Below are 18,168 nucleotides of genomic sequence, written 5' to 3' on the forward strand. Positions count from 1 at the left end.
ATGAAGACTATTTTTAGACTAAAATTAAATCAACCTACAATATAAAGAAACGGAATGATTCAAAATACTGAAGTAGTCAAGAAAATGTCAAAAACGAACAAAAAAGAAACCATAGCCGATAGAATCGCTAAAGTTCTCAATACAGCTCCGGCCACGTTAGACCCAGAAGATGAACTAGCAGATGAAACGAGAGCAAAACTTAACACAGACACCACTGAAGATGACGATTTCGACGACGAACTTTTGAGAGAGTGAAGTAAATTCACGAATTTCATCAACAACTCTGGGAATTTCACTAATGGTAACGATACCTTCATTATTTACCAATATTTTTACCGTGAACAAAAGTTACGTTACTACAGATAAAAGTACGGCCCTGAACTGTTAGGCATTGGTCATCAAGACCCGACTTCCACTGTCTATCAGTTGCAGTTCAGTTGGATCTGTCGATCGCACGAGTGTAAAAGGAACAAGTATCAAAAGTGTTGTGATCAATTCGCCGGATAAATTACTAAGTGTTTTCTCTTCCAAAAAGCATCAAAATATAAGAAATGGCAGTTAGTCGACTATCTATAATTAAATTTCTGGAGTTGGTGAGTTTTTTATTTTGATTTAAAATAATTCAGGGCGTCTATTTGCTATCGAGTTAATGTAAACATTCACGATTTAAAGAAAGCTTTATGACTCACTGATGATGATTAAGTTTCCAAAAATAAGGTATGAAGTCATTGCTGGAAATTTAGATTCTATATTGATTTTCGTTATAAATTACAACTAGGAACCTACGGCGCATAATGGAACTGAATTCATTTTAGGGCGTTGTTTATCAACAGGTGGAAGTTTTGGATGAAAATCAATGGAGAGAGTTGAAAAAATTGAATTATAACAAACGATATTTGATATAAAATGAGAGGCAATATAATTCTTTACACCAATAACAGGATTTTTTCAAATGGAAAAAACGGTATTTATTATTGTTTTCATGAGGAACAAATGTACTTTTTATAACAAGTTGTTTCAAAAGGTTTGTCCGTCATTATACTGTGTCGTAATATACAGGACGTTCCAAAAAAACTTGACCCCCCCCCCCTGTAAGTCAGAAACCGACGTGTAATCGAAAATTTCAAAGAACACGTCAATTTTAATTTCTAGGGGGACTAATTTTAATATAGAAGTCATACCCGAAACGTCTCCCCCCTTCGGTCAGCAACTACCCCACCCCTATTTTTTTCAATGGCATAGGGGTCGAGTGATACATCATTCGAAAGGTCTCTTTATATTTTCTGTAATTTTTTTTCGAAATTGGTTCATTCGTTATTGAGAACCTAACCTCGTTAGTGTTTCGACTACCGTGTTTTTAAGCACTTCGATAACTTTCTCACCGGTAGAACCTTCACCAGGACCAGGCAAAAACCGCCTTCGTCGACTTCATCGAATTCCGAGCATGCAATACATGCTGACGAAATTAATTGACTTGTGTTGCATTACCAAAAGTGCAATTTCTAATGATTCAATATTCAATAAAGGCGAATTATTCTATTCACTTTGACCATTCATATGAGATATTGAGAGTTTTTGAATTTGTTTATTTCCATACTCTCCAACAAGTTAACTTTCAAACCTTTCTTCTGGAAATGGAGGGGTTCGTATTCATGGTTGAACTCATGCCCCTCTGTGATTAAATGACTGGTATATGTGGAATTTATTTTTCCATTCTGGAAACTATTTCTGTGTTCTTTTATGCAGGCTTCGAAAGTTCTTCCAGTTTGACCTATATAAAACATCGGACCCACACGATAATTTATACACTCCTGATTTTTCTGAAATTATCTTTGTTATTTTTAATGTACATGCCAAAGTTGTTGGTTTTGAAAGCAATATTTACTCTTTGTTGTGCAGAAAATCTTAAATATCGGTAGTGAGTTGGCCTAAGTAGGTTAAGGTTCTATAACTTGTATCCTCTTCTCTAAAGAGAAGAATGTATTAGACTGCTATCGTAATAATTGCTGACGGCTATTTGTTTTATTATGTTCATTACGATAAATTGAAAAAACATGTTTGTTGGTAACTTTTGTTTATGTTGAGTTAAAAAAATATATAGAGTCGTCCAGCAAAGATGTAAATATTGCTTTCAAAACCAACATCAACTTAGTCATGTACATTTAGAATAACAATAATAGGGGAGCCCAAGCGGGGATTTCGGGATTTACTAAAGCGCGGCAGATTATTATACAGGGGGATACCTTGTACCCGGTTAAGTACCTCCACCAAATATGAGCCTACATACACTTATTTATTTGCATGCTATATCCTGAGCTTTTCAATTAATTGACTTCAATGAATCAAAAGAAAAATTGTTCTTGTCAGATCAAGCGAATCCTTCTAGGTAATTGTCAGATTATGAGACAGCACGTCTAAAACATAAAGATGAACCATATATATCTTATTCTGACCGCTTGAGTATTTCAAAATGACGATTTTTTTTGCACATTATAATAATGGCCGCAAGTTTGCGTCAGATCGAAATCGTCAGATTATTGAATTAGAGCTTTTTTTTGTTGCACTCAATACCCCCTTAGAAAATCTGACGCACTCGATTATTTTTTTTTCTTTTCACTTTCAACCCTTACGTACAACCACCCGCATCATGCAAATGATCAGATTAACATACGAACATTATTAAAAATACGTAGGACATTGATGCTATCAATATCTGACGCCCTCGAGTATCTCCATGCAACAGTATTTTTTTACAAATTTAAAAATCTATAGCCGCTTCCCCCTCCGATGAAAATTTATATATTATATAACATTTTTTTCTTCTTATCATCTAAGCTTTGCAACCTAATATGCCTCAATGACGCTCGAGTAAATCTCCATTTTGCATCGTGGGCTCCCCTGCTACAAAGAGTTCAGTTTCAGAAAAATCGAGAATGTATAACGTCCAATATTTTATATATGTCAAAGAACGTTCAAAACCTGCATGAAGGAGAACAAATAAATTTTCCAGAATGGAAAAATAAATTCCACATATGCCACTTATTTAATCACAGAGGGACATGAGTTCAACTATGAATACAAGCCCCTCTATTTCCAGAAGAATGGTTTGAAACTCATCCTGTTGGAGGGTATGGAAATAAACAAATTAAAAACTCTAAATATCTTATGAACGGTCAAACTGAATTGAATAACTCGCCATTATTGAATCTGTTCATTTCCAGGAAAAAATAGTTAAGTATATTTACGGTACTTTCAAAAAATTTATTGATATAGTTAATGAATTCACACCTGACCTTTTCAGGTAGATTCATTCATTAGAAATCAGGCATAAAAGTAAGTAATAGGTTAGAGTATAAAATGGTTGTAATTTAGAAGTAAGTTTTAGTTTATGCTTGAGAAAGCTATTATATAGCGAAACACGTGTCGAGGTTTTTGTAAAACCCTTTATAGTGAAAATCGTACAATAAAATGTATTGATTAGCTGTACTATGGATTTTCATCAATTTTGAAGTGGACTCATAAAAACGGGCAAAGCTTTTGAAAAAAAAAAATCTGTTTTAAAATCTGTTTTTCCGTTAACCAACTGTCGCACCCCTACGAGCGACAACCCTCAGAATTCGAAACTTGTGCGAGCTAAGGATTAACGAGGTATTACCTTTTAACGTGTTATTCCTAACACGGAAACGACCTAATAACATCTGTTTCATTGTATGAATTTTAGAGAGAATCAGTTTAAACGCCAGGATTCTCATACATCTCTGTTTGGAGCTTGTCGTTCTTGCAAAAAGGTTAGATCTTCATCTTTTCTTGCAGTGGATGTTGAAAGGGCATTTACATTCTCAATATTTGTTTGTGATTCTTATATAGCCTCTGGAGGTAATTTTAGATGTTCATTTAACTCGGTGGTATTGCAGACAAATTTTATTTTTATTTTTTTCACATAATGAACAAGTTACGAATTATTTACAATCACTTCTTGAAAAATGAATCCAAACTTGGAAGGTTTCATCCTTCACGAAAAATTAACAAATTTTCAAGTTTCAATGAAGCAAGGTTACGTTTCGTTTTTTGCATATGAAAATAACCTATTTTTTTAATTTTAATAGGATGGGCGACCGTTGAATATGATTTTGAAATTGGTTTTCTTCAACATTTTGACCGAATTCCCGCCAACTTGACAACCAAAAACTATTTTTTTTGTAAGTTATCGTTTCTCAATTATTCAGTCGATTGTTGAAAGTATTCGAATCTCGAAAATGATCGATTCCACCCATCACATTTCTGAATGTACGTCTCTCCAGCACAATGGGTGTGTGTCATCGCTGAACTCGTCCGTGAAAGTTCTTACCAGGGCCGTCTCTCCTCATCATCAACTAGCTAGGCTCCGCGAGTTCCATGGTGGTCTTGGTAGTGGACGGACGTCCACGGGGCTACTTTTTGTGTTGTGATAGTCCATCGAGTGAAAGCGATTTTTTTTTTACAAATGTGAAGAGAGAGCCTCTTTTATTCACGCCGGTATCCAGGCCGGGGAGGTTCTGATAATCGCGTAAAGGGGGCCACGTATGTGACAAACCAAAAAATCTCGCGAAGAGGAGGCAAACTTTGAAATAACTATGTTTTTTCAAGTACAAAAAATTTGAGAAAATACTAAAGGGTGGCAGCATTGCCTTGAGCAAGACTGCTGCGTCCACTTCTACGGAAGCTCCTGACAACTGTTGACAGGTAGGTAGGTCTGAAGTAAGTGGGTCTACTCGACCCCCCCACCGCAACCCATAAGGGTTTATTGTTGGTCACACCTATTCTTAGTCAACCAAATAAACCCAGCTTCTTAACGAAGCCGATTAGTTTGTATGGTGAGTGGTCTTTCAGGTGAGAGTACGGATCTGACGAACTCAAAGAACCTGATTCGGTCCCCAGCGGGGCAGGCACAAAGTATATGCCCTGCAGTTTCATCATTTTCCAGACAGAGGCGACACACACTGTTTTCCGACAGTCCAAGTCTCTGCATGTGATGATTCAAATGACAGTGACCTGTAAAAAAGAATGTTAGACATCGTAGTTCATTTCTAATGTAGTCCAACAACCGTTTGGAATCATGCTCCGAAGGGTGAATAAATGCCTTGGAGTGAGCCTATCCTGGAAGATTCTGCCAAAAGTCAATAAATCTTCTTGCCATCCAGGTGTTCAGTGTTTGTTTGGCAAAGCCCAAAGCGATGCCAATGACAGGTTCTGGTCCAATGAAGCCGCTTGCAGCACCCTTCTTCGCAAGAGAGTCAGCAGCTTCATTACCTTCCAGGCCAGTATGGCCAGGAATCCAGACCAGAGACAATCTGTTTAGTCTTCCTATCGAGAAAAGTCTTTTTTGGCAGTTTGCTACCAATTTAGACGTTGTTCGGAAGGAGCCAAGAGCTTCCAACGCCGCTTGACTGTCCAAGAATATTTTAATTGACTTGTGAGTGAGGTTGGATTTATGGAATCTCTCCACACACAATTCAATAGCGTAAATTTCCGCTTGAAATTCAGTCGCATAAGTTCCTAGGCAGGTAGATAACTCTGTCCTGGGTCTGCGACTGAAAACACCTGCACCAGAACCGGAAGGTGTTTTTGATCCATCTGTGAACCAACAACTATCTGCTCTTGATAGTTCCTTCTCCCGCAAGATCCAGTCCTCTCTACTCGGGAATAGTACTTTATAAGGCAGTTCGTAGTTGACAGTTGGAGGCATAAAGTCAGAGGTCATTTCCAGAATGCTGTGACTTCCAATGTCAACCAACAATCTGTTGCACTCTGCATTGAATTGATTTGTGCAATTGGCAATGTGCACCAATCTCTATGCGGTCAATCTAGCCTCTCTTTCCAGAAAAATGTGGAGAGGAGGTAGATCTAGAAAGATCTCCATGGCCGCTGACGGTGTGGTACTGATGGCACCACTGATAGCCAGACAAGCCTGTCTCTGTAAGCCAGAGAGCTTCGCTTGGGCCGTTTTTTGTAAAGCCTTCGGCCACCAAGCGATTGCACCATGAGTGATCATTGGTCTGACAATCATCACATAAATCCAATGGATTTGTTTGGGATCTAAACCTCAAGTTTCATCACAAATCCTTCGACATGTCCATAGAGACAGTCTGGCTTTTTGTAAAACTAAGTGAGCGTTCCAAGCGAGTCTTTTATCAAGGACTGTTGACAGGACAAAACTGGCCAAATGCGCCCGAGAGGGAAGCAACAGCCATACAAAGAGCAAGAGAGACAGAGCTAGGCTCCGCGTTTTTAACTGCGTCTGAGAATCTTCTTATAGTATATCAGTGCCTACATACAGGGCTTTCCAACGAAAACTTGAACCCCCCTTTGAGTCCAAAACGGACGTGTAATCGAAACACGTCAATTTTCATTGCTAGAGGGGCTAATTTTGATATGGGAATCATACCCGAAACTTCACCACCCTGCGGTCAGCAACTACCCCCCTATTTTTTCAGGGGGTCGAGTGATACATCATTTGAAAGGTCTTTTGTCCCTCTATTACTTCTGTCATCTCTTTCGAAATTGGTTCATTCGTTATTGAGAAATAAAATGTTGAACGTTTCATTTAAGAAAAAACAGAAATATCGCTTTCGCTCATTTTATTGAGGAAATCATCAACAAAACTGATAGCAATAGCAACACAATCAATGGATAAAGTGTTCAAAGTGACCTCCATCTAGTTCCATACAATAATACAGTCTACTTTCGAAAGCGTTCCTTACATTATGAAGATATCCGGAGTTAGAGCATTCCCGAACAATTCTCTGTCGCAGATCTTCTAGATTTGTAGAATGTATTTAATCAGTAGTAAACGTTTTGAAATGGTCAACACTGTTAGTTTTTTCTGCACTGGTAGTTTTTGTTGAATCGCAGAACAAAAAGTAGATAGTTGGCCACTGTCACTTCTTCACGAATTATTATTCAGTCATCCTTGTTCACTGTGTTCCAACATGGTTTATTCTACTGAAGAAAGAATAGAAATTGTTGCAACCTATTATAGAAATAATGAATGTGCTAAAGCTGCTGCAAGAATTTATAATACGAATCATCCAGACCACAACGTGAACCATCAATACATTAAACAGTTAATGGATAACTTTGAACTTCAGGTTCTGTTCACAACAGAAAACATGAAGTATCCCGTCCTGTCAGAAATGACAGAGGTGAAGTTGCAGTTTTAGGACATGTACAAATGGATAATCGACAATCTATCAGGTAAGTAGCTAGGGCGTCTGGTGTATCAGCTACTAGTGTTTTTCAGATTTTGAAAGCCTACAAATCCCATCCTTTCAAAATAAGGCTAGTTCAGGAATTAAACGAAAATGATCTTGATCGTCCACTTCAGTTTTGTGAGGTGTTCAGCGAGAAATTGACCAATAACCCAAACCTATTATACAATACATGTTTTTCAGACAAAAGTTCTTTCATGTTGAATGGTGAAGTGAATAGACATAATTGTCGTTACTGGAGCGATGTGAATCCTCATTTGGTGATGGAAACACATTCACAAACTCCACCAAAATTGAATGTTTGGGCCAGCATTAATGGTAATCATAATGTTGGACCAGTCTTCATTGAAGGTTATCTCAATGGAGACACATACTTAAATATATTATAGGACTGTGTAAATTTTAGAAAATTATGACAATTTAGTAGAAAATGAAATAACATTTCAGCAGGATGGTGTACCCCCCCCATTTTGATGTTCGGGTGAGACAGTTTTTGGACGAACGTTTTCCAATGCGTTGGATCGGCAGAAGGGGTCCAGTGGAATGGCCAGCTAAATCACCTGATCTCACACCGAAAGACTTGTTTTTGCGGGAACACCTGAAGTCGAAAGTGTACTCCACTAAGCCTACAAATCTGCGACAGAGAATTGTTCAGGAATGCCGATTGCTGACACCGGGACATCTTGAATAATGTACGGAACTCTTTCGAGAGTAGACTGTATTATTGTATGGAACTAGGTGGACTTCAATTTGAACAATTTATCCGTTGATTTTGTTTCCACTGATATTATTTGTTGTTGATTTCCTCATTGAAATGAGCGATAGCGAATTTTCTGTTTTTTCTTAAAAAAACGTTCAACTTTCAATTTCTCAATAACGAATGGACCAATTTAGAAATAAATTACAAAAGTAATAGGGGGACAAAGATCTTTCAAATGATGTATCTCTCAACCCCCATGCCGTTGAAAAAAATAGGAGGGGTACAATGTACAATGTTTTTGGTCTCATTTTCGTGTGGCAATGATGTGTATTAGTTTTCGGCGCACCTGGATCTAGACGAAGAAACATATAATTGGCCATGAGGAATGTCAGCTGCACGACATGGTTCCGCGCATGTTTCTTGTTGGCCTTCACAATTCACAATGTTCAGAGTGTAGGAAAGATCCTGCCCATACAGCAAAGTGCCTGGGTCTCGATTAATTCAACCGCGGCTCAACTGCATGCATGAAACCTTCGTCTAAGAGAAACAATTTCAGTATGGTCCTGCAGCTGGCTGATCGAGAGGAGGTTATGTGAGCTGGCCACCGAGACCGTGCGATTTGATCCTGTTAGACTTTTTCTTGTGTCGATGATATCTCACACAAGATTTATTTCATTCAAATTTAGATAGGAAGTAGGAAGATAGGAAGTGCTTGATGAAAGACCCATAGTCAACAATCTTTCTCATAGTTGAGCCGGCTGGATCTATACCATGCTGGTAAACAGAACTGCAACTACGACTCTTCAAGGCGAGGCCATTAGGTTCAGGGTCACCGGTGGCTGCCCTCAAAGTAGGGTACTATCTCTCTTTCTGTGGTCGCTCCTAATGGATAGTCTGCTTGATGCCCTGGACAGAAGAAAAGTAGATCTGCAAGCTTATGCAGATAACCTGGTCATCCTGGCAAGGTCCACGTCCGGAACGGTAGCTTGTAATATCCTCCAAAGCACGTTGGATGTTGTTGACAGCTAGTGCCTGAAGTAGCAGATGTCTTTCAACCCCAGCAAAACTTCACCAGGAGAAAATTGGACGATCTAACGCCACTTGCCCTAATGGTGAGGTCATTCCATTTGGAGCGGAGGTGAAATATCCTGACATTGTCCTTGATAAAAGACTCACCTGGAACGCTCACTTGGAAAAAGTTTTACACAAAGCCAGACTGTCTCTATGGACATGTCGGAGGGTTTGTGGTAAATCTTGGGGTACAGGTCCCAAAAAAATCCATTGGATTTCCATCCATTGGAATCAGAGCAATGATCACTTATGGTGCAATTGCCTGGTGGCCGAAGGCTTTACAAAAAACGGCCCAGGCGAAGCTCTCTGGTTTGCATTGACAGGTTTGTCTGGCTATCAGTGGTGCCATCAGTACCATACCGTCACCGGCCATGGAGATCGTTCTAGATCTACCTCCTCTCAACATTTTTCTGAAGAGAGAGGCTAGATGGACTGTATACAGACTTGTGCACATTGCCAATTGCACAAATCAATTTAATGCAGAGTGCAACAGACCGTTGGCTGACACTGGAAGTTACATCAGCATTCTGGAAATGACCTCTGACTTTATCCCTCCAACTGTAACTACGAACTGCCTTATAAAGTACTATTCCCGAGTAGAGAGGACTGGATCCTTGGGGAGAAAGAAATATTAGGAGCAGATAGTTGTTGGTTCACAGATGGATCAAAAACACCTTCCGGTTCTGGTGCAGAATCCAACCTCATACCCAAGTCAATAAAAATATTCTCGGACAGTCATGCGGCGTTGAAAGCTTTTGGCTCCTACCGAGCAACGTCAAAATTGGTAGCAAATTTCCAAAAACGACTCTCCTCGATAGGAAGACTTAACACCTTGTCTCTGGTCTGGATTCCTGGCCATACTGGCCTGGAAGGCAATGGTGCTGCTGACTCCCTTGCAAAGGAGGGTACTGCAAATAGCTTCTTGGATCAGAAACTGTAATTGCCAGTGCTTTAGGCTTTGCCAAACAAATATTGAACACCTGGATGGACTACAGCATAAATGTCTGTCGGATATAACTCAATATTCAGCATAGTATTAGCAAGGAAAATAATTGTTTTCCGGCAGACATTTACCAAAACCTACTGTGTAGGTAGTTGAGAGAGATGAATGTTTCGAAATATGTACTTATTTTCTTATACCAATCAGATATTTCATCATCATTCGATGGAACAAAAATCAGCAACAGTTTATTATTTTTACAGGCTTTGGCAGTATGTTGCTTTGGTCTCCACTACAAGAGTCATTCACATGATCTGGACACTGACTTGCTCTCAGCAGCAGCATTTGGAGGATACGTAATCATTTTAGTTGGTGAATTTGCAGGTCAGTATGAAGAGGGTACAATTTGAAATGTTACTCGTGAAATTAACACTTTGCTTTCCTGTCAATGGGAACTTGTATTTAACATAATTCCTTTCAACAAATCTAAGCGTGTTAGGGGATTTTTTTGTCACTTTTTCGACCCTAGCCCAACATTCACCTCAATTATCGTTATTCATTCATCCGTACCACGGTGAAAATATGGTATAACCTCCGAATTCTATAAACAGTCATCGATTTTGAAGAAATTTTGGAATTCACTTCTAAATACTGTGTAAAAGCCAAATGAAATAAATTCATCAATTCGGTTACTGTACATATTTTTTTAAAATCCCGAAACACGTCAAACGTGAATTATAATTTGACATTCTTCAACTTGAAAATGCCACCCCTACCTTCAACCCCCTTTGAATGACAGGTACAATCCCAAATTTTTTAAATGGGAATAATAGGCTTGTGATATATCGCTTGAAAGGTCTCTTCATTCTCTATTCAAAATTGTTATCGCTCTCAAGTTTATTGCAACAATTAAGATAAAATAAATTAAAATCATGTGGTTACCAAAATTCGATAAAATACACTCAAAAACTGAAATGCAATGCAAAATGTAACAAAATGTAGAATACGAAAAAGAACTATAGATGTTAACGAAGTAGATGTTCAAAATGTTCACTGCAAACGTCTTGGTAACATCCTAATCTCAAATGAAACTGTCTTCTAACATTATTTAACATATCAGGCGTGCTGAAATCATATCGTATTCACTGAAACTTGAGGGTTTCCTGCATCAGGATATAAATTTGCTAAACTTAAAATGATATCATTTTGAAGTAGTGCAAAATAATTATCGCCAAGTTGCCCTCAATGAAAAAGGAACCAATGATATGGTTTCCTACAATCCCTGCCCAAACATTAACCTTTTGAGGTTATTGCGTGTGTTCTTCTCTCATCTGATTAGCATGACCGTTAAGAGACAAAGTACACTCATCAGAAAACAGAACGCCTTCTAATTGGATGCTATTGTTATCCAACATATCCATCATTTGCTCACAAAAATGAGTTTTTCTATCAAAATCGTCTTCCATGAGCTCCTGAGTAGGTATCATTTTATAGGGATGCCTTTTATTTTATTTTAATATGTTTACTATCGATGTATGACTAACACTGAATGTAGTGGATGCCTATTTACTCGATGTATGTGGGTTTTCCTCAAACTTAAGTACCACATTTAATTTGAGTTCATCACTCATTGCATTGCCAGCTGCTTTTTTTATCTGCACCACATGACCAAGCTCGCTAAACTGCTTCTCTATTCTGCTCATTGTTCTTTGAGATATGGGCGATAAATTAGGAAATTTCTCATGAAATAGCCGAGCTACCTCCTGTTGTGTTCAGGTTTTGCCTTTGTGATCAATTATTTGTAAAACTGTTATTTTATGCACTTCCGTTAATCTAACCATTTGTCAGACTTGAAGTTAACGAACTTTAAACTTAAATTAAAATACTGACAACTAATGTTGCAACATACAAAAAATGTTGACAAGGCGTTTTAAACTAACGTTGCCACGAAAATTATTTACAGTTTTTTAAAGGATACCATCTAAAAAGAACATTGCTATGGTTTTTGATTACTTTCTTATCATCAATATCTCAACATGAAATATGTTTTGAGTATATTGCGATCAGTTTTGAGTGTATTTTATCGAATTTCGGTAACCACATGATTTTAATTTAGTGTATCTTAATTTTTGCAATAAACTTGAAGGCGATAACATTTTTGAATAGGGGATGAAGAGACCTTTAAACGATATAACACAAGGGGTTGAAGGTATTGGTAACATTTTTCCGTTGAAGTATGTCAAATTATAATTTAAATTTGACGTGTTTCGGGATTTTGTTAAAATATGTACCGTAACCGAAATAATGAATTTATTGCATTTGGATTTTACACACTGTATAATAGTTTTCAAGTGCGTGTTGATACTGAGTATGAACACTTCAAGATACACTTTATAGTGAGATTTTCACTGGATAGTGTACAAAACCGCAACACTGTACACCGTATTCTCCAGATTTGGTCCTGAAACACTTTTTTCTATTCTCAGACCTGAAGCGAATGCTCGCTGGAAACAAATTAAGCGCCGATGAAGAAGTAGTCGTCGAAATTGAGGCCTATTTTGAGGTTAACGACAAATCGTACTATAATATAGTATCGAATAATAAAGTCAAATGTAATCAAAAACATTGTTTTTTATGTTGGCTTACGAACTTTTCAACCCAACTGTGCATGTGGCACAGCAGCTGGTTTACGTTTTCTGTCTCATTATTTCATGGTTTCAGGGGAAATTAAATTGGGAAAACTTTCACAAACATCTAAAAATCGTACGTTTGAGAAAGAAAGTTGCCATTTTCTCTATTGAACATTTCTGTCTCATTCCAAAAAATTTCGTAAATACTCACTGATGCTTTCTTTTCCAGGTCATATGATGAGCACACCTTTCAACAGAAGAATTGACATTTTCTTTTCTCTGGTGGGTTGTGCGCTGTTTGTTGCTGCCGGAGCAATGAACATAAAAGTCTATGATGGTGCATCAAATTCAGAATGGAGGAATCTGGGCCTTGCAAAAGCATCTTTGGCTATAATCAACGGAGCTCTGTTTCTTCTCGATTCTCTGCTCAGTTGGAGAGGAGATTTTTGAATAATTTAAATATATTTATTTTTTCCACGGTCTATATTGAATTTCTGAAACAATATTTTTGATACACATAAAAGTCTATATAAAAATATATTTTGCTGATTGTACAATTCATTATTGAAGCTAGTAATCAAAAAAGTTAAAATAACTAAGTTAGGACTACATGTTGTTGCTGAAGAACTGAGGCTCGTTTTATTTATTAATTTTGTATTGTTATGTTTTTCATAAACAGAAAATTGAATAAAACCATATGAATTCAATCTTCATTAAAGTGATTTTTTCAAAAAATGAGTTTTGTTTGTTATTTTCACCAAATTTAAAGTATATATTGATGAGTATCAGATGTTTTTGAACATCAAAATTGATGAATTTGCAGTTTTTTTTCTGGAAAAAATGTTCCAGTGGTCATTGCTGCCTCTCCTATCTAAGGTGTTCGAGTGGATTCTGAAAGATCAAACTGATTCTTTTGTTTACAATAATAATTTAATGAAAAATGTTCAATCTGGATTTCGTACATTCTATAGCACCACCACCGCTCTTGTCGACATCACCCAAGATTTATTCAAAGCAACTGATAATAATGAAGTAACTGCCATGGTACTCTTGGACTACAGTAAAGCATTCGATACGTTAGACCACAATATTCTGTGTAGGAAAATGTCATTTCTCGGATTTAGTGAAGGGACTGTAAATCTATTGAAAAGTTGCCTCAGAAATCGGACTCAGTCAGTATGTCTGGATGGAAAGTGTTCCAGTGCTTTACCTGTTGATTATGGAGTACCTCAGGGTTCTATCCTTGGCCCAATTCTGTTCTCTCTATATATATCTGACTTCCATAAAATAATTGATCATTGCACAGTTCATCATTATGCAGATGACACTCAGTTATACTATCGATTTCCTCCATGTAACTGGCAAGTGGCAATGGAAAAAATTAACAGCGATCTACGAAAGCTACTGGATCTACCTATAGCCCATAACCTGAAATTGAATTCTGAAAAATCTCAGCTGATACTTTTTGGCCCGAAACACAAAAGACGGGAAATTGAGGGAAGAATTGAAATCCAACTTGGACAAGACTTACTACAAACAATTACAGAAAGCAAGAACTTGCTCTGCCCAGTGAATTTAGACACTACTTCATATATAATTTCAAGAAAAAGTTGAAAACATATCTGAAGTCTTCTGGATAGATAATATATTCATGTTATGCCTTGCTCATATGGTTTTTCCTTTGTCTCACCTTTGTGTATGTTTTGCTATATTTTACCTTATTTAAGCTAAATAGATTTTCAATATTTACTTTGGAATTTACAACCTTTGTTTTTTCTTAGTTCCACAAAGATTCATGAACTACTCACTTACCAATGTATACTAGGTAACCATTTTTATATTTCTATATAAAATATACTATCCCCCAGGTTAAGTTGTAAAACAACCTCGGCTGAACTTCGCCCTTTCATTGATTTTTGTATTTACTTCTTCTTTATAAACAGTGTCTGTCAATGAATAAAGCCCATTTATTATTATTATTATTTACTTGTGATGTACTGTTTGGAACCTTTGGTAATGAATATTACTGAAGTTTTTTCCCAACACCAAATCGTTATTTTTACACCTCGACACGTGTTTCGATCACCAAGTGATAATCTTCAAGAAGAAGAAAAAATGTCTTCCTCTTGAAGATGATCACTTGGTGATCGAAACACGTGTCGAGGTGTGAAAATAACGATTTGGTGTTGGAAAAAAACTCCAGTAATATTCATTATTATTATTATTATTGTTTCAGAGAATTGAAAAGAGGCTAAAAATGTCTCTCTCATAATGTGTTGCCCAGAGTAGTACGTCATGTGTACGCGCTTTCACTACAATAATTTTTCAACAAACATCTATCTATCTATACTAATATAAATGTGAACGTTTGTGAGGATCGATGAATGTATGTATGTCTGTTTGTGGATCTTTCACGCCTAAACAACTGAACGGATTCGGATGAAACTTTACAGAAATACAGCTTATACATCAGAATAACATACAGTGTGTAACAACGAAAACTCAACAGAGCCGTTTTTGAATATAAAAAGTAAGATTTTTAATAAAAGCTCGGACACGTCGATTTCCAATCAAAGGGGACACCTTTCAGACTAATCAGATTTTTTGTAGTACGCACCCCCTCGGAGGGGTGCGTCCCACGACCCTTATTTAGATAGGGAAAGTAGGTCGAGTGGCACCTTGTTTTAAAGGTCTTTCGAATACCTTTACAACTCTGTTAAAAAAAGATTTTTGTAACGATTAGTTTTCGAGATAATTTGAAGTTAAAATTGCCATGTTAATAATACATTAGACAGACCACTCGATAACTTGTATGCCTAAATAAAAAAATTTTCAAGCAGTTCTTATCAGTTTTTTGTTAAATAAAATCGCTTTTTCAAAATCAATACCCACTCCTCTTCTTCCAGTTTTCATTAATACATCGTTCGATTGTTTTGTTTAAACGGGTCGTGTATTGTTATTTGTTTAAAAATGCCTTACACTACTGCTGAAAGGGTTTCAGTTATTGCTTTATTTTTTAGCAACAACCAAAATGCTGATAGAACATCAATTTTATTTAACGAGCAAAACCCTGGTAAACACCTAAGCAGAAATCACGTTCTGGATTTGGTCACAAAATTCAGTCGATTCATGGTTAAATTATAGATCAAACAAAATTGTTTGACAATGACACAAGACACGATTCACGCGTGATCTGTCAAAAACAGTGTTGCCAAAAAGATACCAGCAAAAAAATCACTCATTGAGAGAAACAAAATAATTTTCATTTGTTTCACAATGAATAACTACACAAAGGGGTTGCAAATAAATGGATTGAATCATACCTCTCCAACAGAACTCAAATTGTTAACTACCATAATAAATTCTCTAATCCTTCAAATATTGAATGTGGTGTTCCTCAGGGTTCAGTTCTTGGGCCAATCTTTTTCCTTGTTTATCTGAATGATCTCAGTAAACTCGACATTCAAGGATCATTTACAATGTTTGCGGATGATACCACATTACTGTAGCATGATAATAATGTTGAACTTCTGAAATCTAACATTTCCAAGGACTTAGAAAAGGTTTTTAACAATGGTGCCATGGAAACTTGCTTTGCTTCAACATTGATAAAACCAGCATATTGACATTTAAGTTCATGTATAATGAACTTTATCTAGGCAGGAATATTGTTATCAACAAATCACATACCAAATTCTTAGGAATCTACTTAGATGATAAATTAAAATTTGAGGAACACATAAGAAATCTAAATAAAAAACTAGCCTCAGGTTGTTATGCTATTAGAGTGATAACTAATGAACTGGGCTTTAATGCTAGTATAATGGCCTACTTCTCCCTTATTGAATCTCACCTGCGATATAGTATTGCCTTTTGGGGATTTGGAAAGAACCAGTTGATGAATTCAGTTTTCGTTCCTCAGAAAAAAGCAATTCGATACATTTCTGAAGGTAAACCTAGGAACCACTGCAAACCACTCTTTCTCAAACATGGATTATTAACTGTATACTCCATATTCATCTTAGAAACAGTCTGCCTAATGCATAAGTCCAAAATATCTAGAGAAACAGTGTATAATACAAGACAAAATTATAATCTTTATCTGCCTAAACCTACAACGTCTTCAACTGAAAATTCCATTATATTTGAAAGTAAAAAGTTATATAACCATTTACCTAGTCTCTTTAAAAATTTTACAAACTATCCATTATTTCGAAAGACCGTTAAAAATGCACTTGTGAAAAAGGCATTCTACAGTATACAGGAAGGAGTATTATGTTGACAATCTGGCTTAGTCCTGAAAAGCCTTGAATTTGTAATGTTTGTCGCTTATAATTTTTACCGTAACTTGTATCAACTTTGCTTTTATCATTCTTAAAATTTATGTACATATATATGTTTTATGTGTTCGTACTTATTTTTATTGACATACCATCATACCTACTGATTGGTAATTGTTAGTTAGATATTAATTTCGATATTAAAGTATATTTCACCTCGACTTCATATGACTATGACTATGATTATATTTATATTTTTTATGTTTATAATTGTATTTATTTCTATATTTATGTATTTATATTTACATTTTGATTTATATTCATGTTTGTACGTATATTACTTATATACACACATCGGAAAAATCTAGGGATTTTTTTATAACATACTAAATATCATAAAAATAAACGCATGAGGTCGTTTAATTTCGATTAAATTGGTACACTCGACAACCCTGTAGATTTCTATGCGTTGAACAAAGCCTGCAAAAACGGTAACTAATCTTTTATCAAGTTTTTTACAAACTGTAGGTTTTCGGCTAAAATGAATAATCTGAAAGTGTCGAGTTTGTACATTCTTTGCAGTTCTTGCTCAGCAATTAAACTGGAAATATTGTTCTTCAACATGGAACGCCATCACTTACCATTGGCTGAGATGAATAGAGCTGTAGGGCTTCTTCAAGGTGGCATGCGACAAAATGATGTATCTCTTCGTTTGGGGGTCTCCCAAAGTGTTATCAGTCGATTGTGGCGGCGTTTCCGTGAAACTGGCAGTCCAGCCGAACAACATCCAGGGCGAGGACGCGCTACAACTGCAGTTCAAGACCGATTTTTGGTCTTAACCGCAAGAAGACAACCGGCAATCACAGCACCTGAGTTGGTTAACGAGTTGCAGCAGACGCACCAGGTAACCATTGGTCGTGATACTGTCAGAAATCGACTGCATGAAGCAGATCTCCACAACAGAAGGCCACTTAGATGTCCACCTTTGTCGAGAGGCAATCGCGGTAGAAGATTAGAGTGGTGTTAAGAACATCAAAACTGGGATGCAAATGATTGGGCCACAGTTTTGTTTACAGACGAATCCAGATTTGGATTTCATCCAGATTCTCATCGAGTAAGACTGTGGAGACGACCTGGACATAATGAACGTTTGAGACACGTCCAGGAAGTCTACACATACAGAGGTGGTACAGTAATGCTATGGGGCGGAATCATGATCGGCGGCAAAACCGATCTCGTTTTTCCAAATCGCTCCCTCACAGCTCGACAGTACCTCGACACCATTCTTCTACCTATCGTC

The 18,168-nt window shown here is 36.9% G+C and overlaps 1 protein-coding gene across 1 annotated transcript; it reads left to right on the forward strand.

The window, feature by feature from the left end:
• Positions 1-414: 414 nt before the first annotated feature.
• LOC111513639 (protein snakeskin) lies at positions 415-14,564 on the forward strand. The gene is made up of 3 exons (XM_023169861.2): positions 415-593; positions 10,222-10,342; positions 12,818-14,564. Exons 1-3 carry the CDS (start codon positions 552-554, stop codon positions 13,036-13,038), a joined length of 384 nt encoding a protein of 127 aa, XP_023025629.1. The 5' UTR covers positions 415-551; the 3' UTR covers positions 13,039-14,564.
• The last annotated feature ends 3,604 nt before the right edge of the window (positions 14,565-18,168 follow it).

Source organism: Leptinotarsa decemlineata, unplaced genomic scaffold (genome assembly GCF_025532065.1).
Source record: "Leptinotarsa decemlineata unplaced genomic scaffold, Ldec_3_MD MMD2_tig00026358_RagTag_RagTag, whole genome shotgun sequence".
Taxonomy (NCBI): Eukaryota; Metazoa; Arthropoda; class Insecta; order Coleoptera; family Chrysomelidae; genus Leptinotarsa; species Leptinotarsa decemlineata.